This window comes from Astyanax mexicanus, chromosome 10, assembly GCF_023375975.1.
Source record: "Astyanax mexicanus isolate ESR-SI-001 chromosome 10, AstMex3_surface, whole genome shotgun sequence".
Lineage (NCBI taxonomy): Eukaryota > Metazoa > Chordata > Actinopteri > Characiformes > Acestrorhamphidae > Astyanax > Astyanax mexicanus.
Genome location: NC_064417.1, coordinates 39,630,771 through 39,648,937, shown reverse-complemented (window position 1 = coordinate 39,648,937; position 18,167 = coordinate 39,630,771). Strand labels below are relative to the sequence as shown.

Genomic DNA, 18,167 nt, shown 5'->3' with positions numbered 1-18,167 from the left:
AGTGAGGTATAGCTAAATAAATCCACATCCACCATATACTTCAGTGTACAACTGTATGCCAACTGAGCAACTCAAGTAGCTCGTACTAAAAAAATGCTATGTCTGTAATTTATTAAAATAGTGACTGATTAATCATAGTCAATGGCAAATGCTCAATTTATCATAGAACTGATCTGACTGGCACACCTGTTTAGGATGAGATTCGGCTAGATTCTGAATTGTGTTGTTCAACAGCATCTATGCTCACAGTTTAATATCGTTCAGCTTTGGGCTGGTGTTAAAATGATAAAAAAGTAATTAAACTTATTTACAAAAGTGTTTCTAACCTGTAAAGATTTATGGAAGATGTATGGTTTTGTGGAACCCTTTGAACACAACAGCTATAGGGGCACACTTGGAATCCTTGGGAAATTGATGCTAAATCCACTTCTATAATATGTATAAATGTATAATATGGGGTGGGACAAAATATCAATATCTCTATGTGATGGCACTAATCAAATTAATAGGTTAAACCTGTGGTAAAGAATATTGGCTGTCAAATTATTTGAAACTGACACCAAAGTTCCATAATTCCTGGTATTTACTTATTTGGGAGTATTTTATCATCTTTTATAACACAGATGCTGTAAAGTAACATAAGCATTGCCTCATATTGAGTATCACAGAATCACAGTATTGAGATATTGTTATTGTGGGCAGCGCACTGTGACAATATTGTATTGTATTGTATTGTATAAGTATAATATTTATATACTACTGTATAATACTTACTAAGTGTGCCAATTTATGAAATGATCATGCAATATTACTGTGACATATTACACTGACAAGCCAAATTCTGCCACAGTCCCATGGATGCTCAAGAATGCTACATTTACCTGAGGGATATGCATGTTGGAACTCCTGCTAAATTCCCGCAAAATTTCAGAAACAGAATGTGGCAACTATCTGGCACCATCTATCAGACTTAGCTAAAACTCCAATATTTCACTTGCCTCACAAGATAACATCTCACAAGATAGGTGTTGGTATTCCTAGGCCATCTCCCTGAAGTAACAATTTATGATTGATGAACCAAACTGAAGCAAAGCTGTTTAATTCAGTATCCTGAACAACCCAATAGTGGTGTTAGTGTTTTGAGAAGTGCAGTTATACTTCATCTGAGGATTAAAATGTGCTGTAAAAGATGTACATTCATGCAGTTATATGCAACGCCTAATGGACTTGTGGTAGAGCTGAATGGACCCAGTGAAATATCAACTTTTGTAACATAAGGAACACCTATTTTGTCAAAATATTTATGTTAATATTTAAGCGTCATCTTAGTATTTTATTACTTACTCACACAATTACTGCAGCACTAACAACATTATCTATTTGAATGTGGTTTCACTGTTATAGTAAAATAGTATAGTATATTACAAGATCTGTAGTAACAAGAACAAGGTTTGCATGCTATGTTTTACATTATTCAGAAAATGTTCTACTAACCAAAAATTGTTAGCTAGGGAGGTCAGCCAGCGTAGTTACATTGCTAACACTGAAAATTCTGCTGGGTGAGGATAATGTGATAGCTACATAATACCACAGTAGCGAAGCAGAGCAAGGCCAGTGGCCAGTAAGCTTGCAATGCTGAAGGCATGGTAGCAATGCTAACAGCATGATCGCAATTCTAATCCTATCACACAACCTGTGCAAGGTGCATCACAATTCTCTTTGCTACCTTACACCCCATCAACAGTCTTTTTCACGCCTTGCACTCGCACCGTGTTGGAGATTAGGAATAAATCTACACTGATGGGCGTAGTGGTCTGGAAGTGAGATTTGTTCAAGTAAATTTCTGGCGTAAATTTGGCGGCGAAAAAACACAGGTGCGACACTGACTGAAATAAACCTAGACAACAGTCAATTGTCAGAGTCCATTCCTATAGGTGCATCATGCACACATTAAACACACACACGGTCGCGCTGCAGAGCCTGACTTTTAATTCAATAAACAAGTTAAAAAATAAAATAACATTGCTGCTCCCTTAAATAAGCTGCATCATGTGCATCATGCACACATTAAACACACACACGGTCGCGCTGCAGAGCCTGACTTTTAATTCAATAAACAAATTAAAAAATAAAATAACATTGCTGCTCCCTTAAATGAGCTACTGGAGTACCTTTACAGCGTGAACGCGCAGGTTAGTATCCTCTGCTGAGGCACACAAAACGTCGTAGTATTAAGATATGAACATGCCAATGTCAGAGCGCACCTGCCTCTTAAAGGCAATGACTCAACTGGCACACTGATTGGTTTATTTCACGTTACGCCCAAAACAGACCCATGATTATTAAAAGAATTAGTACACACCTTTTGCATGTTTCAAGCTGTGCAAGGCATATTTTTTGTGCCCTCACCATACCAACGAGATACCGACATGCCCTTAAATTAATAGTGTTCTATAGATTGCTAAAATATGGGTCCAAGAGTTAACTTACCTCTGTTTGGGCACCAGCCTCTTTAGCTGTTTTAAAAAGCTGTTTTCTCACAAGTGAGCCTCAGTAGAGATGTACTTTATCTTCTCTGAAAATAAAAACACACTAAAAACGACCAAGAATGAATAGAAATCATTTTTTAAGGGAGAGTTCATGCACACTTTTATTCCCATAAAGTCTCAAATGACCGTTGGTTGTAAGCCCCGCCCACAGTGCAGGGGGTTTGGCTCTATTTATGGCGGCTGCAGCAGCGCGAGCTCTGTGAGCTGTGGAGAAGAGCTGAGGGAGAGATGGAGAGGCTAACTTTACTGGCGCTGACGGTCACTTTAATCTCCGCAGTGTTTGCGGCGAAGTCCCCTTATCAGGCGGTTCTTCAGCACAGCAGGATAAGAGGGAGACTGCAAGGGTAAGACTGTTTAGAGATGGAAAAATGCAGATATTTACTGTACTTTTGGGTCTTTGTTGCAGTGATGAGTAGCTAACAGTAAATAACAGCCTGAGCTACAGCTGCTTTAGAAACTTTTCATTAAAAACTGTTCAGTTGACTCGGTTTAATAGAGTTAATGTTTGTCTTGAAAGTTTTATTCTTGCCAGACGTGACCCAGATGTTCGTACACGTGATTAAAAGCTTTATGTGTCTGGTCCTGCTGGGACTTTGCTGAAATGTTTCACTTTTCCTTTTCTGCTGCTGTGATTCTGGTGTCAATGCTTTCACAGCACACCCAGTTTACAGTAAATGCCAACGAATAGCCCACCTCCTCATTTTAACGTTTTTGCTCTTTCAGACCCAATGTGTGTGCTATGCAGAAGATCCAGGGGACTGATAAGAAGTACTTCACCAACTGCAAGCAGTGGTACCACCGCAAAATATGCGGCAAACCAACGTGAGTCAACACATATAGCCTACTACTTTTGTGGAGAGTCCAATAATGATCCTAATTATCAAATAAAACCTTTAAAGAAAAGGTGGAATGGGTTTTGCATTGTAAACATATCGAGAACTGTTAAAAGTTGTACAGTATAATGTGATCCATATGTTCTCTAAATCTGCATGAAGACAATATTCCTTTGATTGTTTCTGATAATTTTTGACAATTTTATTATCATTTATTTGTGAAGTTAATTAACTATTCGGCATTCATTCCACTGCTATGAGAAACATGATCAAATTATTAGAAAATGTAGCAATAGATTGTGAAGACAAGTATGGAAATGCCATGTAAGTCAAATGCTGGTTGCACAATTGTATAGAACAGTACAGTTTTACAGTTTGTTGGGCATGAGTGGGTTAAGCAATCACAGCTAAACATCTAGTCTGGCTTTTCGTTCTCCTGTTGGCTTCATGCTCCATCAGAATCTACCCATACAGTATAGCATTACTTCACAAAAAGAAATCTACTGGTCTGTTGACATCTGCCTCAGTTAAGAGGGATGATGGAGTGGACTGCCATAACAGAGTTTTAATAGTTCTGTAAAATGTACATTACTTCACAACTTTGCAAAACTGGCAGAGAGAATAAAACTGCCCTGTCTGTCTATGAGGCAAATTCTTGGAAAATTCTTTTCCATTCCACAGTCCTACTGCCACTTACTGTACTGTACTGGAATATTGTATCGTTGAATATTAATTTAAAAGGGAATTTTATTTTGAATGTTAAAAAAAAATCTGCTTAGATTTTGGGAAAATTTTATTTGAAGTGCATTGGTGAATGACGAAATATGAAGTATACAAGAAACACATTACATTTTTTAATGTAAAAATATTTTTTCACATAGATAGTAGATATTTAGCTATTTATTGGAACATCTCAGTTGAGTTGATAAAAGGTAAACAGGGCATTTAGAGTATTTTGATGTAAAAGCTGCTTTCAGGAAAAAAGAGATATCTACTTCAATTTCTTGACACGGGTGGTGATAGGACCCAAAGGAACCAAGGGCCACAACTGTTTTTACTGCAAATGTAGCAATTATATCTACTATTAAAAATAACCAGTTAACCTACATTCGGTCTTCTAAGTTGTTATATGTGTTGCTGATTAATGTTAAACAGAGATAAAATCTCTGAAGTGATCAAATCTCTCAAACCTATGGACATCCGAGAGTGTTTTAATAAGCTCAAAATCTTCCCATATCTTTCTTTGATGTAGCTTTTTTATGTAGATACTTTATACTCTTTTGTGTCTGGTTCTCATCAGCACCAGTGTGAACAGATCTGACATATTATGAACATTCTTTAGTATGGCTCATTTCACATCAAACTCTGTTACTCTGAATGACTGACTTTCCGTATGTCATAAGTATGTATTTATGCAAAATCTGTGGGATATCCCTGGCTTTGAGGTACATTCTGGCTTTAATGGATTTTAAGTGTCATTTTAAGTTTTGTAAGTACTACAAACTCCTTTACCAGAATCTGCCCCAAATATTTGAGTGATTAAGTAAGACTAAAGACTTGCTCATCTTTAAAAAAAAAAATTAAAGGGGTCTGTACCAGCTGGTCTGTTTTCTGTTAGAAGACATTTTACCTCATTGTAATCAGCGGCTTAGTAAACTACAGAGGAGGAAAGGTCACAAAAAGAATTATCATTACCCCATGGGAGACACATTCCTTGGCCATGCAGGGTCTCCATACACAACACAGCTTAGTTTTTTTTTATCCTGGAATTATAATAAACAGTGCAAATATCTTCTTTTAAAGCTATTATTTGAGATAAATTAAATACTATTCAGATGGAAAAAATCAAAAGTTTTATTTTATTAAATCCACAGCTCACAAAATGTTATGAGTACTTGCACTGTCACTGTGCACACTTTATACATTTTGTACACTTTAGCACTTTTGTTCATATGTTTTGTTATCACAAACTCGAACACATCTTGAAAAATAAAACTCTCTCTTCATATTAAAATGTGGCACATCTTGTTGAAATTCCCTGCAGCGGTCTGAAGCAGGTATCCACATGCTATGTGGGGAAGCAGTTGATTTCCCGCATCAGTTAGTTACTGCCCAAAGAACTATAGTGATAATAGTTAGCAGATGAGCAGATTGGTCCCTGTTGCCTCAGGCGGAGAACATTTCTATCGCCGCTTAAGTCCAAGCATTTTGTGTTCCTAGATGGTTGAAATCTCTTTAGGGATTCGTAACTAAATGTAAATAGGTTTTTGTAACGCATACCATTTCAGCGATTGCATTTGAAAGACAGCATGATGCTGAGAAGACAGTCCTTGTATCTTATTAAATAATTAATGACTTAATTATTTGTTCATGTTAAGCTAAGCATCACTTTAAACACTCCACTGCAGTGGTTTTGGAAGTCTGTGCAGTACATAAAATCTCCAAATATAGCTAAAACCCTTTTTTTATATAATTTTGACGTTATTTAAATGGTCTCTAGCTGCTTTGCAAAATATAAGCATGCTCAAAATATAAATCAACTTAGGAAAAAAATTGTAATGAATTGTAATAGATTCTTTGTGAAGAAATTAAACAATGCATCTTTCCTCATTTACTAAAGTACCAGGAGAATGTAGGTGTATTTTGTTGTCTTTTATACTGTTCAGATGTCTACTGAAGTAAACTCTTAAGAAAGGGTCCTTCAAAGGTTTTTCAGTAAAGGCTATTATTCTATATACACTGAGATGCCAAATGTCATGGGACAGGAAATTCTTTGGCCATCTCACATGGAATAAAAAAAAAAGTAACTGACCTGGGATAGGTAACTGTGGGATGTGTGTGTGAAGCTTCCTGAAATAAAAATGGATTTGATGGATGAATCTCTTATCTGTTCGCAGTTTTAGGCAGACACTGCCAGTCATAGTTACTACTACCACCGCACCGTCTACTAAGGGAAATAATGTCTTCTATAATGTATTCTTAGTACACACATAACACTGTAGATCGAATATTGTTAAATCCCTGCAAAACTTTAACAAAATGTATCATCTTCTATCTGGAATTCACTATTAGTCTCACTCAAGCTAGTGTAGATACTTCACGTCTCCTTGCCATGAGCACGTTGGCCAGCTTTCCACCTCACTCACAACACAACAGATTACACCTCACAACCTACACCAGAGTGGGTGGGTGCTCTTGACATAAAATCAGTTTACATACTGCTGTCCTTTTACTTTTGGTATATCAGTATAGACAAGTCTGACTCTATTTCAAATAAATAGAAAATAGATGTTTAATATATAATCTTTTAAGAATTGTTCGTTATAGTTCCAAAAAATGTTCAAAGAACCTTTTTAGTTCTGTGTAAAGCAAGTTTTGCCTAAAGAATATAGCCACTGGTCACTTTTATCATTCAAATGATTTGTATTACTCAAAAATGAAAGCCGATTAACTTTGTGACAGGAGCTTGAGCTTGAGTTACTGACAGACTTCTGCGAATAATGGCTTCCATGTGTTGCCTTATGGTGACTTTCAGTCTTAGTGGGGTTAAATTGTTGACAAATCTGATTGCTCTTCTGTGTCTGAGCTCCGCCGCAGGCAAACAGACAGGCTTAGAGAGCCCCACTCCAGCTTCCACAGAAGCTCTTGATGATTGACGTCCATTTTAATGCTCCCACAGGGAAGGAAAGGTGTTATTGGTTACCGGCCCGAACATTCCATAGACATGTATATCAAGACGAAAGGGGAACCACATGTGCGGAGTGTTACCTGCACAGCCCAGCTTTTTTTAATGCACCTCATCATTTTAAGAGTCTAAGCCTGCTGCTTGTAACTAGAGTTAAGTGACCGTTAGATGACTGAGTAGGACTTGTTTTATTCATCTTCTCCCCCCTAAACAGTGTTTCTTTCACAAGCAAATCTCATGAAACAAGAGAGGAAGTGAGACTTGCTGTGGGCGCTTGGATGTTTGTAGGAAACGACTGCTTGAGCAAGTTCTGTCCAGGGTCTAATATCCCCCAAACACACACAAATCATTCACAAGTAACTGAGGAGTTTTCCACCTCTAGTCTCACGGCTGTGTGAAGTCTGTGGAGTCTGGCTGTGAAAGGACACAACCTTGCTTGTGAAAAGAGGTTGAGTGCAGCTTGATTTACAGAAACCCCTTTTGGGGTTAAGTTTGGGGGGTTGTGGGTATTTTGTAAGAACAATCGCGGTCTTTGTACAGTTGGATGTTTCCAGGTCACTTGAGGAGAGACCATAAGGTTTCCCTATGAAGGAACCTCCTAATACCGTCTCCTGAACCACACTGTGGTTTTAGACTTTGTACCCAAGAAAACTATTGCTATAGTTCTGTACTGAAGAATTGTTTGGGACTGTAGATGGAAATATTTAAAGATCTTGAATATTTTCTCTGTTAAACCTTTGACAGCACATTTTGAGTCACTATATCTGATTGAACGAGCTGTTTAAGTTAAACTCAACATGATTGTGCCATCTCTACTAGTCAGCAGAAATACAGTACAATAGACCACAAATATCCACTGGAGATCACTCGTTATGTGGATTGTTTTTGGTGGATTTTTCAATAGTAAGCATTATTTTCAGCATGTTATACGAAGCAAAAGTCAAGGGCTGAAATAAAACCACAGAGTTCATCCAAACACATTTCCAGGGTTTATGTAGCCCCACACTCTTTGGAGTTAAATCAACACTTTTAAAATATTTAAACATTTAACATCATGGCCGCATTCCTGGCAACAAGTTGTATTCATTTAATTCCCTAATGAATTAAAAGAAGAATATTATGAACAACTGCTTAGTCAAGGAAAGTTAGATTGTGTTTTTGGTTCTTAAAAATGGATGAAACAGCCCTGCTTCACCTCTGCCAGACTGTTTTACCAACATTTTAACAAAATCCAGCACACTGGATTTTATTAATTACTTCACTGGAGTTTTCATTACATTGCCAGCTCCTTACAGTACGGAAAATGGTAACTTGCTCTTTTAGCCTAGAACACGGTGGCCAGGTATCAACTATTATATAAGAATACCCAGTGGAAGGTTGTGATAAAAAAAAAAAACTAAAGTTTTTTTATATTGCCCCAAACACAAACAAAATGTATTGGAGACAGCAACATATTCCATTGATTTTTGTTGGTAAAATATTAAAGAGTTAGCAGTAAAGATGCCATTATTATTTATAAGTACTCTTTCAAACTAGACTCTTTAAGTGAGCACAGAAATGTACTTAGTAATGTTTGAGGAACTTTTAACTCATTGCAAAATGTTGCTATGACAATTAGACTTCGCTGTTGATGCCTATTCCCTTATAGGAACTGATACTTTTGGCATGAAATAGATACAGTGTGCTGACTCAGACAGAGAGACCATACACTGAATATAATAAAGATTTCAACATCATTTCCCACAAATTGTCTGTTAGATAGCTTGCCACCCCACTTGGATATTCAATGTACACAAGGCTTGAATCATGCAGCCTTGCTGTTTATTTTGTCAGAAATCCATGGCTACCATCTTTGTTTATGCTGGCGGAGAACAAATAAGAGTTGAGTTACCATCTGTTTTGATAATCAGTTCAGTCTGCTTTTCAGTTCTCAATGTTTTACAAGTGTACCCCATTCCTGAATATAAGGATTGTCCTCTTTGTTTGGACTTTCTATACTGGGGATTACTTGCGTCAATATTGATGTTCTAATGTGAAACGGTTACATAATTGAGGAATCAGAATCCAAATAACAATTGCAATACAGAAAAAAAAACTAAAAAATACTTTGTTTCAATAGAAAAATGATAATTAGTTTTTTTATATATTCCACGTAAAAGCGTTTATTTTAGTTCATCCATCTATCCTATCCTTGCTGTAGCAATATATAATCTCAATTATTTAATTTTATTTTATCTTATCTTACCTTTTTTAGTTTTGCTAATGTATTTGCCAGATGCAGTACCCATTAACGAATAGCATCAAATTATAAAAAAGATAAACATTTTCAGTTCAATTAATACGGCACATTTAAAAGCATAAAAACGGTGTAGTGTATACAATATCTGAATTAATTAATCTGTTATCTATTGTAAAAAGAGCTAATTGGACCAAATGTCATGAAATATTATTTTCCCTGGCTTGTGATTTCATTGATCATAATCACATTTATAAACTTGCTGTATTGCAAGATGATAATGCTATTCTTCCTAGAAAATAGCAAACCCTACAAAATGTTCCATAATATCCAGTAGCCCTATGCTTGCACCTTAGCTTGGCAACTCCTAAGAATGTCTCTTTTGTTTGTACTGGCAGGAGTTATTATTTCAGTTGGGTCCCTAAGCCCCTGCTCTGTAGTTTCCTCTGGCCAGTGATGGTTCTCTGCACTTTTTTCAAAAAGGAAATGAGATTTTATGACCTTCCAAGGCGAACTGAAGCCCAGAGCAGATTTATTATGGAAATGTATGTATCTAGAAGGAAACACAACAGAGTGGTACACTTTGCCTTGGGGTGTGATGTGGTGTTTGCAGTGAAAAGTGATGCAGATGGTGTTGCATTACGGCTACAAAGGCCAGCGTTATTTATTATCACTTGTGTATTTAACAGAAAAGTGTAATACAATACTTTAACAATTTTGAATACTTTGACATTGTGAGGTAATGACTTGAAAACTTACAAAAATTGTTTATTGATTGTAATTAGCAGGCTGTATGAAAAATTATTTATTTTATTTTATAAAAGCTAGTTTAATAACTGAGCATAGTCGGTGCACTCACAGTGAACACTGATTCAGTCGTTTACTCAGGTGATTTGAGGCTGAGGGAAAAAAAAAACATTTAAAATGATTTTCTTAGATTTTACTAAATGGAAAACCTCTGGAATACAATCAAGAGGAAGATGGATGATCACAAGCCATCAAACCAAGCTGAACTGCTTGAATATTTGCATCAGGAGTGGCATAAAATTATCGAAAAGCAGTGTGTAAGACTGGTGGAGGAGAACATGCCAAGATGCATGATGCAAGATGCAAATATTGATTAATGAACTTTATGAATATGAACTTGTTTTCTTTGCATTATTTGAGGTCTGAAAGCTCTGCATCTTTTTTGTTATGTCAGCCATTTCTAATTTTCTGCAAATAAATGCTCTAAATTAATATTTTTATTTGGAATTTGGGAGAAATATCTGTGGTTTGTAGAATAAAACACAATGTTCATTTTACTCAAACATATACCTATAAATTGCAAAACCAGAGAAACACTTAAGTGGTCTCTTAATTGTTTTTCAGAGCTGTTTATATTAGGAATGTATTGTGGAAAAAACTACTTTTTTTATCAGTTTTCACAGTTGTTGCTTTTCTTTGCAGGACAATCGCCTATGAGTGCTGTCCAGGTTATGAGAAGGTGGTTGGAGAGAAAGGTTGTCCTGCAGGTATGAAGAACACATTTAGTCATTTTGCAGTGTTAGCTTATTGTCAAAAAATATTTTTTCCCATTGTATCCTTATGGAAATTGTTGGTTTGCTTCAGCTCTTCCCTTGCTGAATATCTACAACACTCTGGGTGTGGTTGGGGCCACTACCACTAAGATGTACTCTGAGAGGGCAAAGCTGCAAGAAGAGATTGAGGGACCTGGAAGTTTTACATTCTTTGCCCCCAGCAATGAAGCCTGGGCTGCCCTTCCCACTGTGAGTACTGCACACACATTTTTTATATATTGTTCCTCAAGTAGTTTATTAATAATTAAAATTTTAATATAACTTCACAGAACTAGTTTAAAAGTAAAATGGTCTACTGTTATTGATTTAGGAAATTCTGGACGCCCTGGTGAGCAATGTCAACATCGAGCTCCTCAATGCATTACATTACCACATGGTGAACAAACGCTTGACTTCAGATGACCTCAAGCACGGTTCCTCGTTCCCCTCCATGTACCAGGACTTCGATGTTCATATCCATCATTATTCCAATGGAGTAAGTGATTTCTGTTTCAGGACATCAATGTGCTGCTCTGACTTATAAGAGAAAGCACCAGCGGGCATGTTTATAGTAGAGTCTCTAGAGCTATGCTGTTTATTTTATCTTTGTTTAAGCTTGAGATACTTAACATTGTACTATGGAGTCTGTCTGTATCCAACAAATAAACCTTAAACTATTTTTAAATCTCTTCTTCTTTGGAAGTGTCTGAGTGTTAGCTCACAGTAAATTCGCAGTAAAATCTCTGATATTTATTTAATACTGTTGAACTTAATATGTATTTTTTTTGCAGATTGTGACAGTCAACTGTGCTAGACTGGTGAAGACAGACCAGCATGCCACTAATGGAATCGTACATGTTGTTGACAGAGTCATCACAGCTATCACTAACAACGTTAATGCTTTCCTTGAGACTGAAGATGAATTGCAGTCACTGCAGGTATTGGAGAAGAACTTTCATTTCAAGAAGTTTAATTTCACAAATACTAACTAAGTTAGCAAGAGCTGTGCGTGTCATGATAACTATTTTTGTTTGGAAGGTATATTGTCCAATATATTAATGTCATAAAGGATATGATTGTCATTTTATGCCACTGATATACCAATACTAGCATAAAAATGCAATTATACCATTTTAAAGAGCAGGTACATTTTAATAATAAGGAATATTTAGACATTAGACATTGGAATATAAACATGTTTAAACATCCTACAAACTAACTACATTAGTTAATGGGCTGGCCACATTAGAAAAAAACATATATATGTTAGGGTCATGACATCCATATATTTATATTGTACAATAAATTGTTAACATAATTATCATGAAAGGTGTAACTTTTTTTTTTTACTTTTTTTTTTTTTTTTTTTTTTTTTTAGACTGCTATTGCAGCTGCTGGTCTTACTTCCATGTTGGAGAATGAGGGTTCCTACACAATCTTTGCTCCAACCAATGAAGCCTTTAAGAAGATTCCCCAAGAAATGCTGGACAGAATCTTGGGAGACCCTGTAGCTCTTAAAGGTACCTTTACATTGTTTTTTACAAATGATCTCAAATGCACTGTACATAATACAATACAATAAATCCAAAATTCTGTATTAGTAAATCTAATTAAATTATATGAATTATTCACACACTTTAAAATCCTGATAAAACACTCTGGCCATGGTTACATTACACTTGTATTCCACAGATCTGCTGAATTACCACATTGTAAAGAACTTGCACTGCGCTGAGTCAATTGTGGCGGGGGTACCTCTGGAAACACTCCAGGGCACAGTGCTGGAGGTGGGCTGTGATGGAAATGATATGACCCTCAATGGCAAAGCCATCGTCACAGAGAAGGACAAGCTTGGCACTAATGGAGTTGTCCATTATATTAGTGAACTTCTCGTCCCTGATTCAGGTATTACTACTTTTATTCAGGTACTATACTTCCATTCTGTCCACACAGTATGTTCTTTTTACATGCTATATTGTTCTAACATTATTGTTACTTATTTTTAAGCTAAGACTCTGAAGGAACTTGCTGAGGGAACTCCACAGGTTTCCACATCCATAAAGCTTTTCATGGATGCTGGTCTAGGTGCTCATCTTACTGGATCTGAGACAGTGACACTGATAGCACCTCAAAACGATGCTTTCAAAGGTTTGATACAATTACAATTCTGTAGTAATTCTCAGCTGCACTATACACTAATACTACATTGAATGTGCTATATGTTGCTTATATTAGTGTCTTTATGAAACCTCTACCAACACAGGCAGTGCGACTTTGACTCCTAGCTTGAGGAAAGCTCTGAGGAACCACATTTTGAAGAACAAGTTCTCCTCCAAGAGTCTTTACCATGGACAGGAGCTGGAAACACTTGGAGGAAATAAACTCAGAGTGTTTGTTTACAGAAACGTAAGTTTTTACCTAAATCTTCTTAGTACAGACACAGAGAGACACTTAATGGATCCTACAAGATAGATACATTAAATCAGTACATAACTTCAAATCTCTGTTGAACTTAAAACCTACAGTACATATATATTATAAATATATTGTTTCATTCTTAAAATCACAATAGCTGCAAAGGCAAATTGAATCATACAAATAATGCTGCAGTTGGCTTTAAACTAAATCATTTTTTATTATATTCAGATTTTTGTTCCACAGAGTACACTGTTAATACCATGACATGCTGGATCACTTCTAGAGAAATGTTCCAAAAAAAAATCCTGTATTTTTTAGTATCGCAAAAATATATCACAGGATGACAAAATATCACTGTTTACATTTTTCAGTATCACACAGTCCTACAAATACTTTCGTGCCAACAGTTACAAGCAATTAAAAGAGCAGAGCTCAAATATTGAATACTCTTGTTCTCTTCTCAGTCCACATTCAGTATTAGCATTTTCAATTCTGCAATGAAAAAAAAAACATTATGAGACATTATTAAATCCAACAGACATTTATGAGGCATTAGTAAACTCTAAAAGAAAAAAGGCTGTGGGATTGTGGCAAGACGTATTGCTTTTAGAGGCATGTTTTTTGTAATCGTTTATTATTTTTATGACAGGTCTACAGTACATAGGGGAATTTTCCTATGTGACTCTATAACCGAGGATGAGACGTGAAGCAGCAAACCCCAGACTACCCAATAATTATCATACTGGTTTCATGTGTCTTTAATTTCCACTCATGTTCATGATAGTGCTGATATATCTAATGCTTTTGAACTCTCACATTTCTACTGTGTAATGAAATTCACAGACCACCGGAAACCTCTCCTCTGGATCACCCTAACGTTTTCCACAGCCCACTTGCACGCCATCCGTCTTCCAAGGAAACACAGTCCTGAATCAGCACCCCTGATGGCAATAGCAAACCACCCTAAACTCACTGCTGCTATTTGCTTTGCAGAACCTTTGCATCGAGAACGCCTGCATTGCTGCTCATGACAAAGATGGACGTTATGGCACCATGTTCACTGTGGATAAAATCCTGGCTCCTCCCATGGGCACTGTCATGGATGTTCTGAAGGCTGATAGTCGTTTCAGGTAAATCTGCTGAAAAAAGCTGATAATACAACTAATATACATCCTGACATTCAACATAATATCAAATAAGAGGTACCATGTCCATTTTAACAGAAAGATAACAAAGTAATAATCTCAGACACAAACTTTTTAGCACCTCACAGGTGTTGCCGGACGATTTTAAGCTGCTAGTTAGCATTCAGCAATTCTCTTTGAAGCCTAAAACTCCATAATTACCCATGGGAGAAAAAAATCCCTGACAAGGGTGTAATGGTTTTACCAGCTTAGTAGGGCTGAAAGAGTATACGCAGCTGCTCTCCTTCCCACCCGCGTTCAAAGACTTCAGTGTCAGTCCTCTCAACACTGTTTCATAATGGTTACTAACAAGCTCCAACACGAAGCTGAGAGTTCCGACCAGTGTCACGAAGCGGGTGGAGGCTGGCCTGTCAATCTAGCTAATTCTTCAGGATATATCTTTCTTAATGTGTATTAACCGATTTTACCCTTCACAGCATCCTAGTTGACAACGTTCAGAAAGCAGGCTTGACTGAGCTGTTGAACAAAGAGGGACCCTACACCATCTTCGCCCCCACCAACGACGCATTCCGTGCCATGCCCCCAGCTGACCTCAACAAACTTACAAGTACTACCCATTTCTTTAGAAATACTTTATAAATGTTACAGTCTATAAATACACATGACTTAAATATAGAACTGGGCGATATGGAACAAATATCGCCCAGTTCTATATTTAAACAAGTACTATCAATAACAATTACTATCAATATAATTAAATGTGCAGTTGGGTCAGTGTTCCTTTAAGTACTGATAATATCCTCAAAATGCTTACAAAAAGTATATTGTCAATCTTTCAATCTTGTCAAATATTTAGCACAATACAAAAAAATACTGTCATATTATCCGGCTTGCAAATAAATATATATGTATATATGTTCTGTATATTATGTTCTGTATGTTATGTGTTTCAGGTTTCTAATACTTGTGTTTACCCAATGCAGGAGACCCCAGAGAACTGACTAAGGTTCTGAAGTACCACATCGGTGAACAGTTTCTCGTTAGTGGTGGAGTGACATCTCATACCAGAGTGAAGCCCCTCTTAGGAGAAAAACTGGAGTTGGGCGTGGTGAGAACCCGAAGCTACTCATGAATCATCTCATCATATTGCTCTTTAAAATGCCACCTCATTTCCTTTGGGTCTGGATAAATGCTGAACAGGCACATTATCAGCAGCAGGAAGGGGAAAGAAAAACTAAGTTATTTACTTCACATTGATTATTTGTATTTGTATTGATTTCTGTATTTTTGATTAATTTTCATTTGTGCCAATTGTCAATAGTGCAAGCTCAGCTAGTGAGCTAACTATGAAGGTAGTTGGTTTGGCTTTAAAGGTCTTAGGTGGAATCAGTTGTTTGCTGCTTTGTTTGGTGCTATAGTAATTTGTGGAATGTAAAATGTATATACTAATATTAATGTGATTATTTATTTAAGAAAGGATTGAAAGTACTGTAAAGATGATAGACTCCTTAATAAGTTGTGACTGTTATCCTAATGCTTTAAAATCATCAGAACATGTCTTGTGGTCCAGTACTGCATATTCACTATACTTTATTTTCAACCAACATTTTTACATTACAATTTTAATAATTTTATGACAGTAGATTTCTGGTTCTGCCTTGCTTATTTTAGTTTCAGGCAACTTTCTAAAACCTACATGTTCTCTTTCTAGCGGAACTCCACTATGTACGTGAACAGGGTGCCCGTTGTTGATGGTGACATGATGGCTACTAATGGAGTGGTCCATGCTGTTGGCTCAATCATAAAGCCACTGCGTAAGATCACACTGCTCTATTCTAAAAACAAATATGCAATATCTACTGCAGCAGCGTTTTACATATGTTATGCTTCTTATTTTTAGCTCCTAAAACTGTGAGTGACCAGGCAGACAGCTCTTCAACAAGACGTACCTCTGCAGTGAAGGTGAGCTTTATGCTTTAAACAAATCTCTATATCAGAAAGTACTATAGTAGTATTAATTTGTACTTTAAACAAGTATTTGGAATATGTAGTGTTTATGTATTTATATCTTTATTTTTTATTGATGTATTTTTAATGTATGTAATGGATTTGTGCTTGATTTAAATTTTATAAACTCTGCAACTGATGTTTTGTTTTTCTTTATAGGCCGGCCCACAGCTTATGAAAAATGGTAAATACTCTTTAACTGAATACTTTACAGTATATATCTGAGTACTGTTACTTTACTGCCATTTTATTACTGTTGTGAATATTTTACATACTATTTCTTTCTAGAAATAAAGGGCGTTTTATAAATGACTAAATATCTTACCATTTTTTAGAGGATCTCTTCCAGAAGGTCTTGAACAGCCGGTCCAGCAGAACAATGACCCGAGTCCAGTAAATTCAGTGGTGAAAAAGTGAAGTTAATTCCATTCTCCACTGCTTTAGGAAGACTGAAGTGCACAATAAGTCATCTTCCTGTTAACAGTGGGGAGGTAATTAGCTGAGTTAAAAAATAAAAAAACAAGTCCAACAAACCAAGTAAAGATGGAAACGTCAAAGATCTTAATATTTCAGTACTTTTTTTGAATGCCAAAGATTTTCACTGGGGTACAGTATTTTAAAGGTTTGCAAATTAAAGATAGTAAATTAGCCATGTATCATAATGTGTTTTGAATATTTGTTCATTTAATTTCTCAGTTTAAATCTGATTTGTATTCTAGGTCAGAGTTTGCGGAATGTTACCTGTTTTAGTTTGTTTTCCACTTTTTTGTTTGGTTTGTTGTTTGATATAAATGTAGCATGTTTGCATGGTTTAAGCTGGAACAAAAATGCTATTTGGGCACATACCAGTGCAGGTCAGGTTTACGTCTTAGAAGTTCCCTTTTTCAACTGTGTAGAAGCTGATCTTATGCAAAACAAACACGATTTGTGTGTAACTTACTGTACTGATGTTCATTACATGTACTTGAGTTTATCAGAAGTCTTGGTACCACCAATGAGGATCTTACTGATCCAACCAGCAGACAATGAAGATGAAGTAATTTGAAACTAAATAAAACAAAATACAGAATTAATGTTTTTATTGGCATTATGTTTATAATTATAAAACAATTTCAATATATGGTGAGAAACATACATTATGCTTGCTTCATTTGAGCAGGTTTGTTTACTAAGTGGATTAATGTAAGATTTCTTGGTGGACAGAAGACATGCGTTGAACTTGAGCTGATGCTGGGCATTGTACTGATAAAAAATATTTTTTGTGGAACCAAAGAACAATATTTACATATTTCACAATAAAATTGACCCTTTTTAACCACAGAGTTACTAATTGTTTCCCTTTCACCTGTAACCTCACAGCACCAAAGCATTTCTTGAATTGAGTGCATTGATTTAGCAGTACATTAACCCATTAGACCCTGTAAGCCAACAGTTTACTTTTTCACTCTCATATATCACAATATCACTTTCTTGACCCTAAAATAAAACCATATGTGATGCCTCAATCAATGTGGATATCAAAAACCAAATGAACACCAAATTGGCTACTATACTTTATGCATTAGGAATAATAGCTGAATAATAACCATTGTATTCGAGGGGTTAATATCCAACTTGCCTGGAATGTATTGTTTATAGTTGGCATTCTTTAGGGGACCCAACTGTGGTCTCCTAACAAGTGAACAAGAAGGACTGCAGTATTTTTATGGGCCTAGAGTTCTCACACTAATAAGCA

At 36.2% G+C, this 18,167-nt stretch overlaps 1 protein-coding gene across 1 annotated transcript; it reads left to right on the top strand.

Moving 5' to 3' along the window:
• Positions 1-2,734: 2,734 nt before the first annotated feature.
• tgfbi (transforming growth factor, beta-induced) lies at positions 2,735-17,747 on the top strand. Its single transcript, XM_007246455.4, has 17 exons — positions 2,735-2,893; positions 3,273-3,371; positions 10,753-10,817; positions 10,915-11,072; positions 11,194-11,358; positions 11,654-11,800; positions 12,241-12,382; positions 12,555-12,767; positions 12,870-13,010; positions 13,126-13,268; positions 14,274-14,410; positions 14,902-15,032; positions 15,409-15,533; positions 16,137-16,239; positions 16,326-16,387; positions 16,592-16,616; positions 16,768-17,747. Exons 1-17 carry the CDS (start codon positions 2,778-2,780, stop codon positions 16,827-16,829), a joined length of 2,034 nt encoding a protein of 677 aa, XP_007246517.2. The 5' UTR covers positions 2,735-2,777; the 3' UTR covers positions 16,830-17,747.
• The last annotated feature ends 420 nt before the right edge of the window (positions 17,748-18,167 follow it).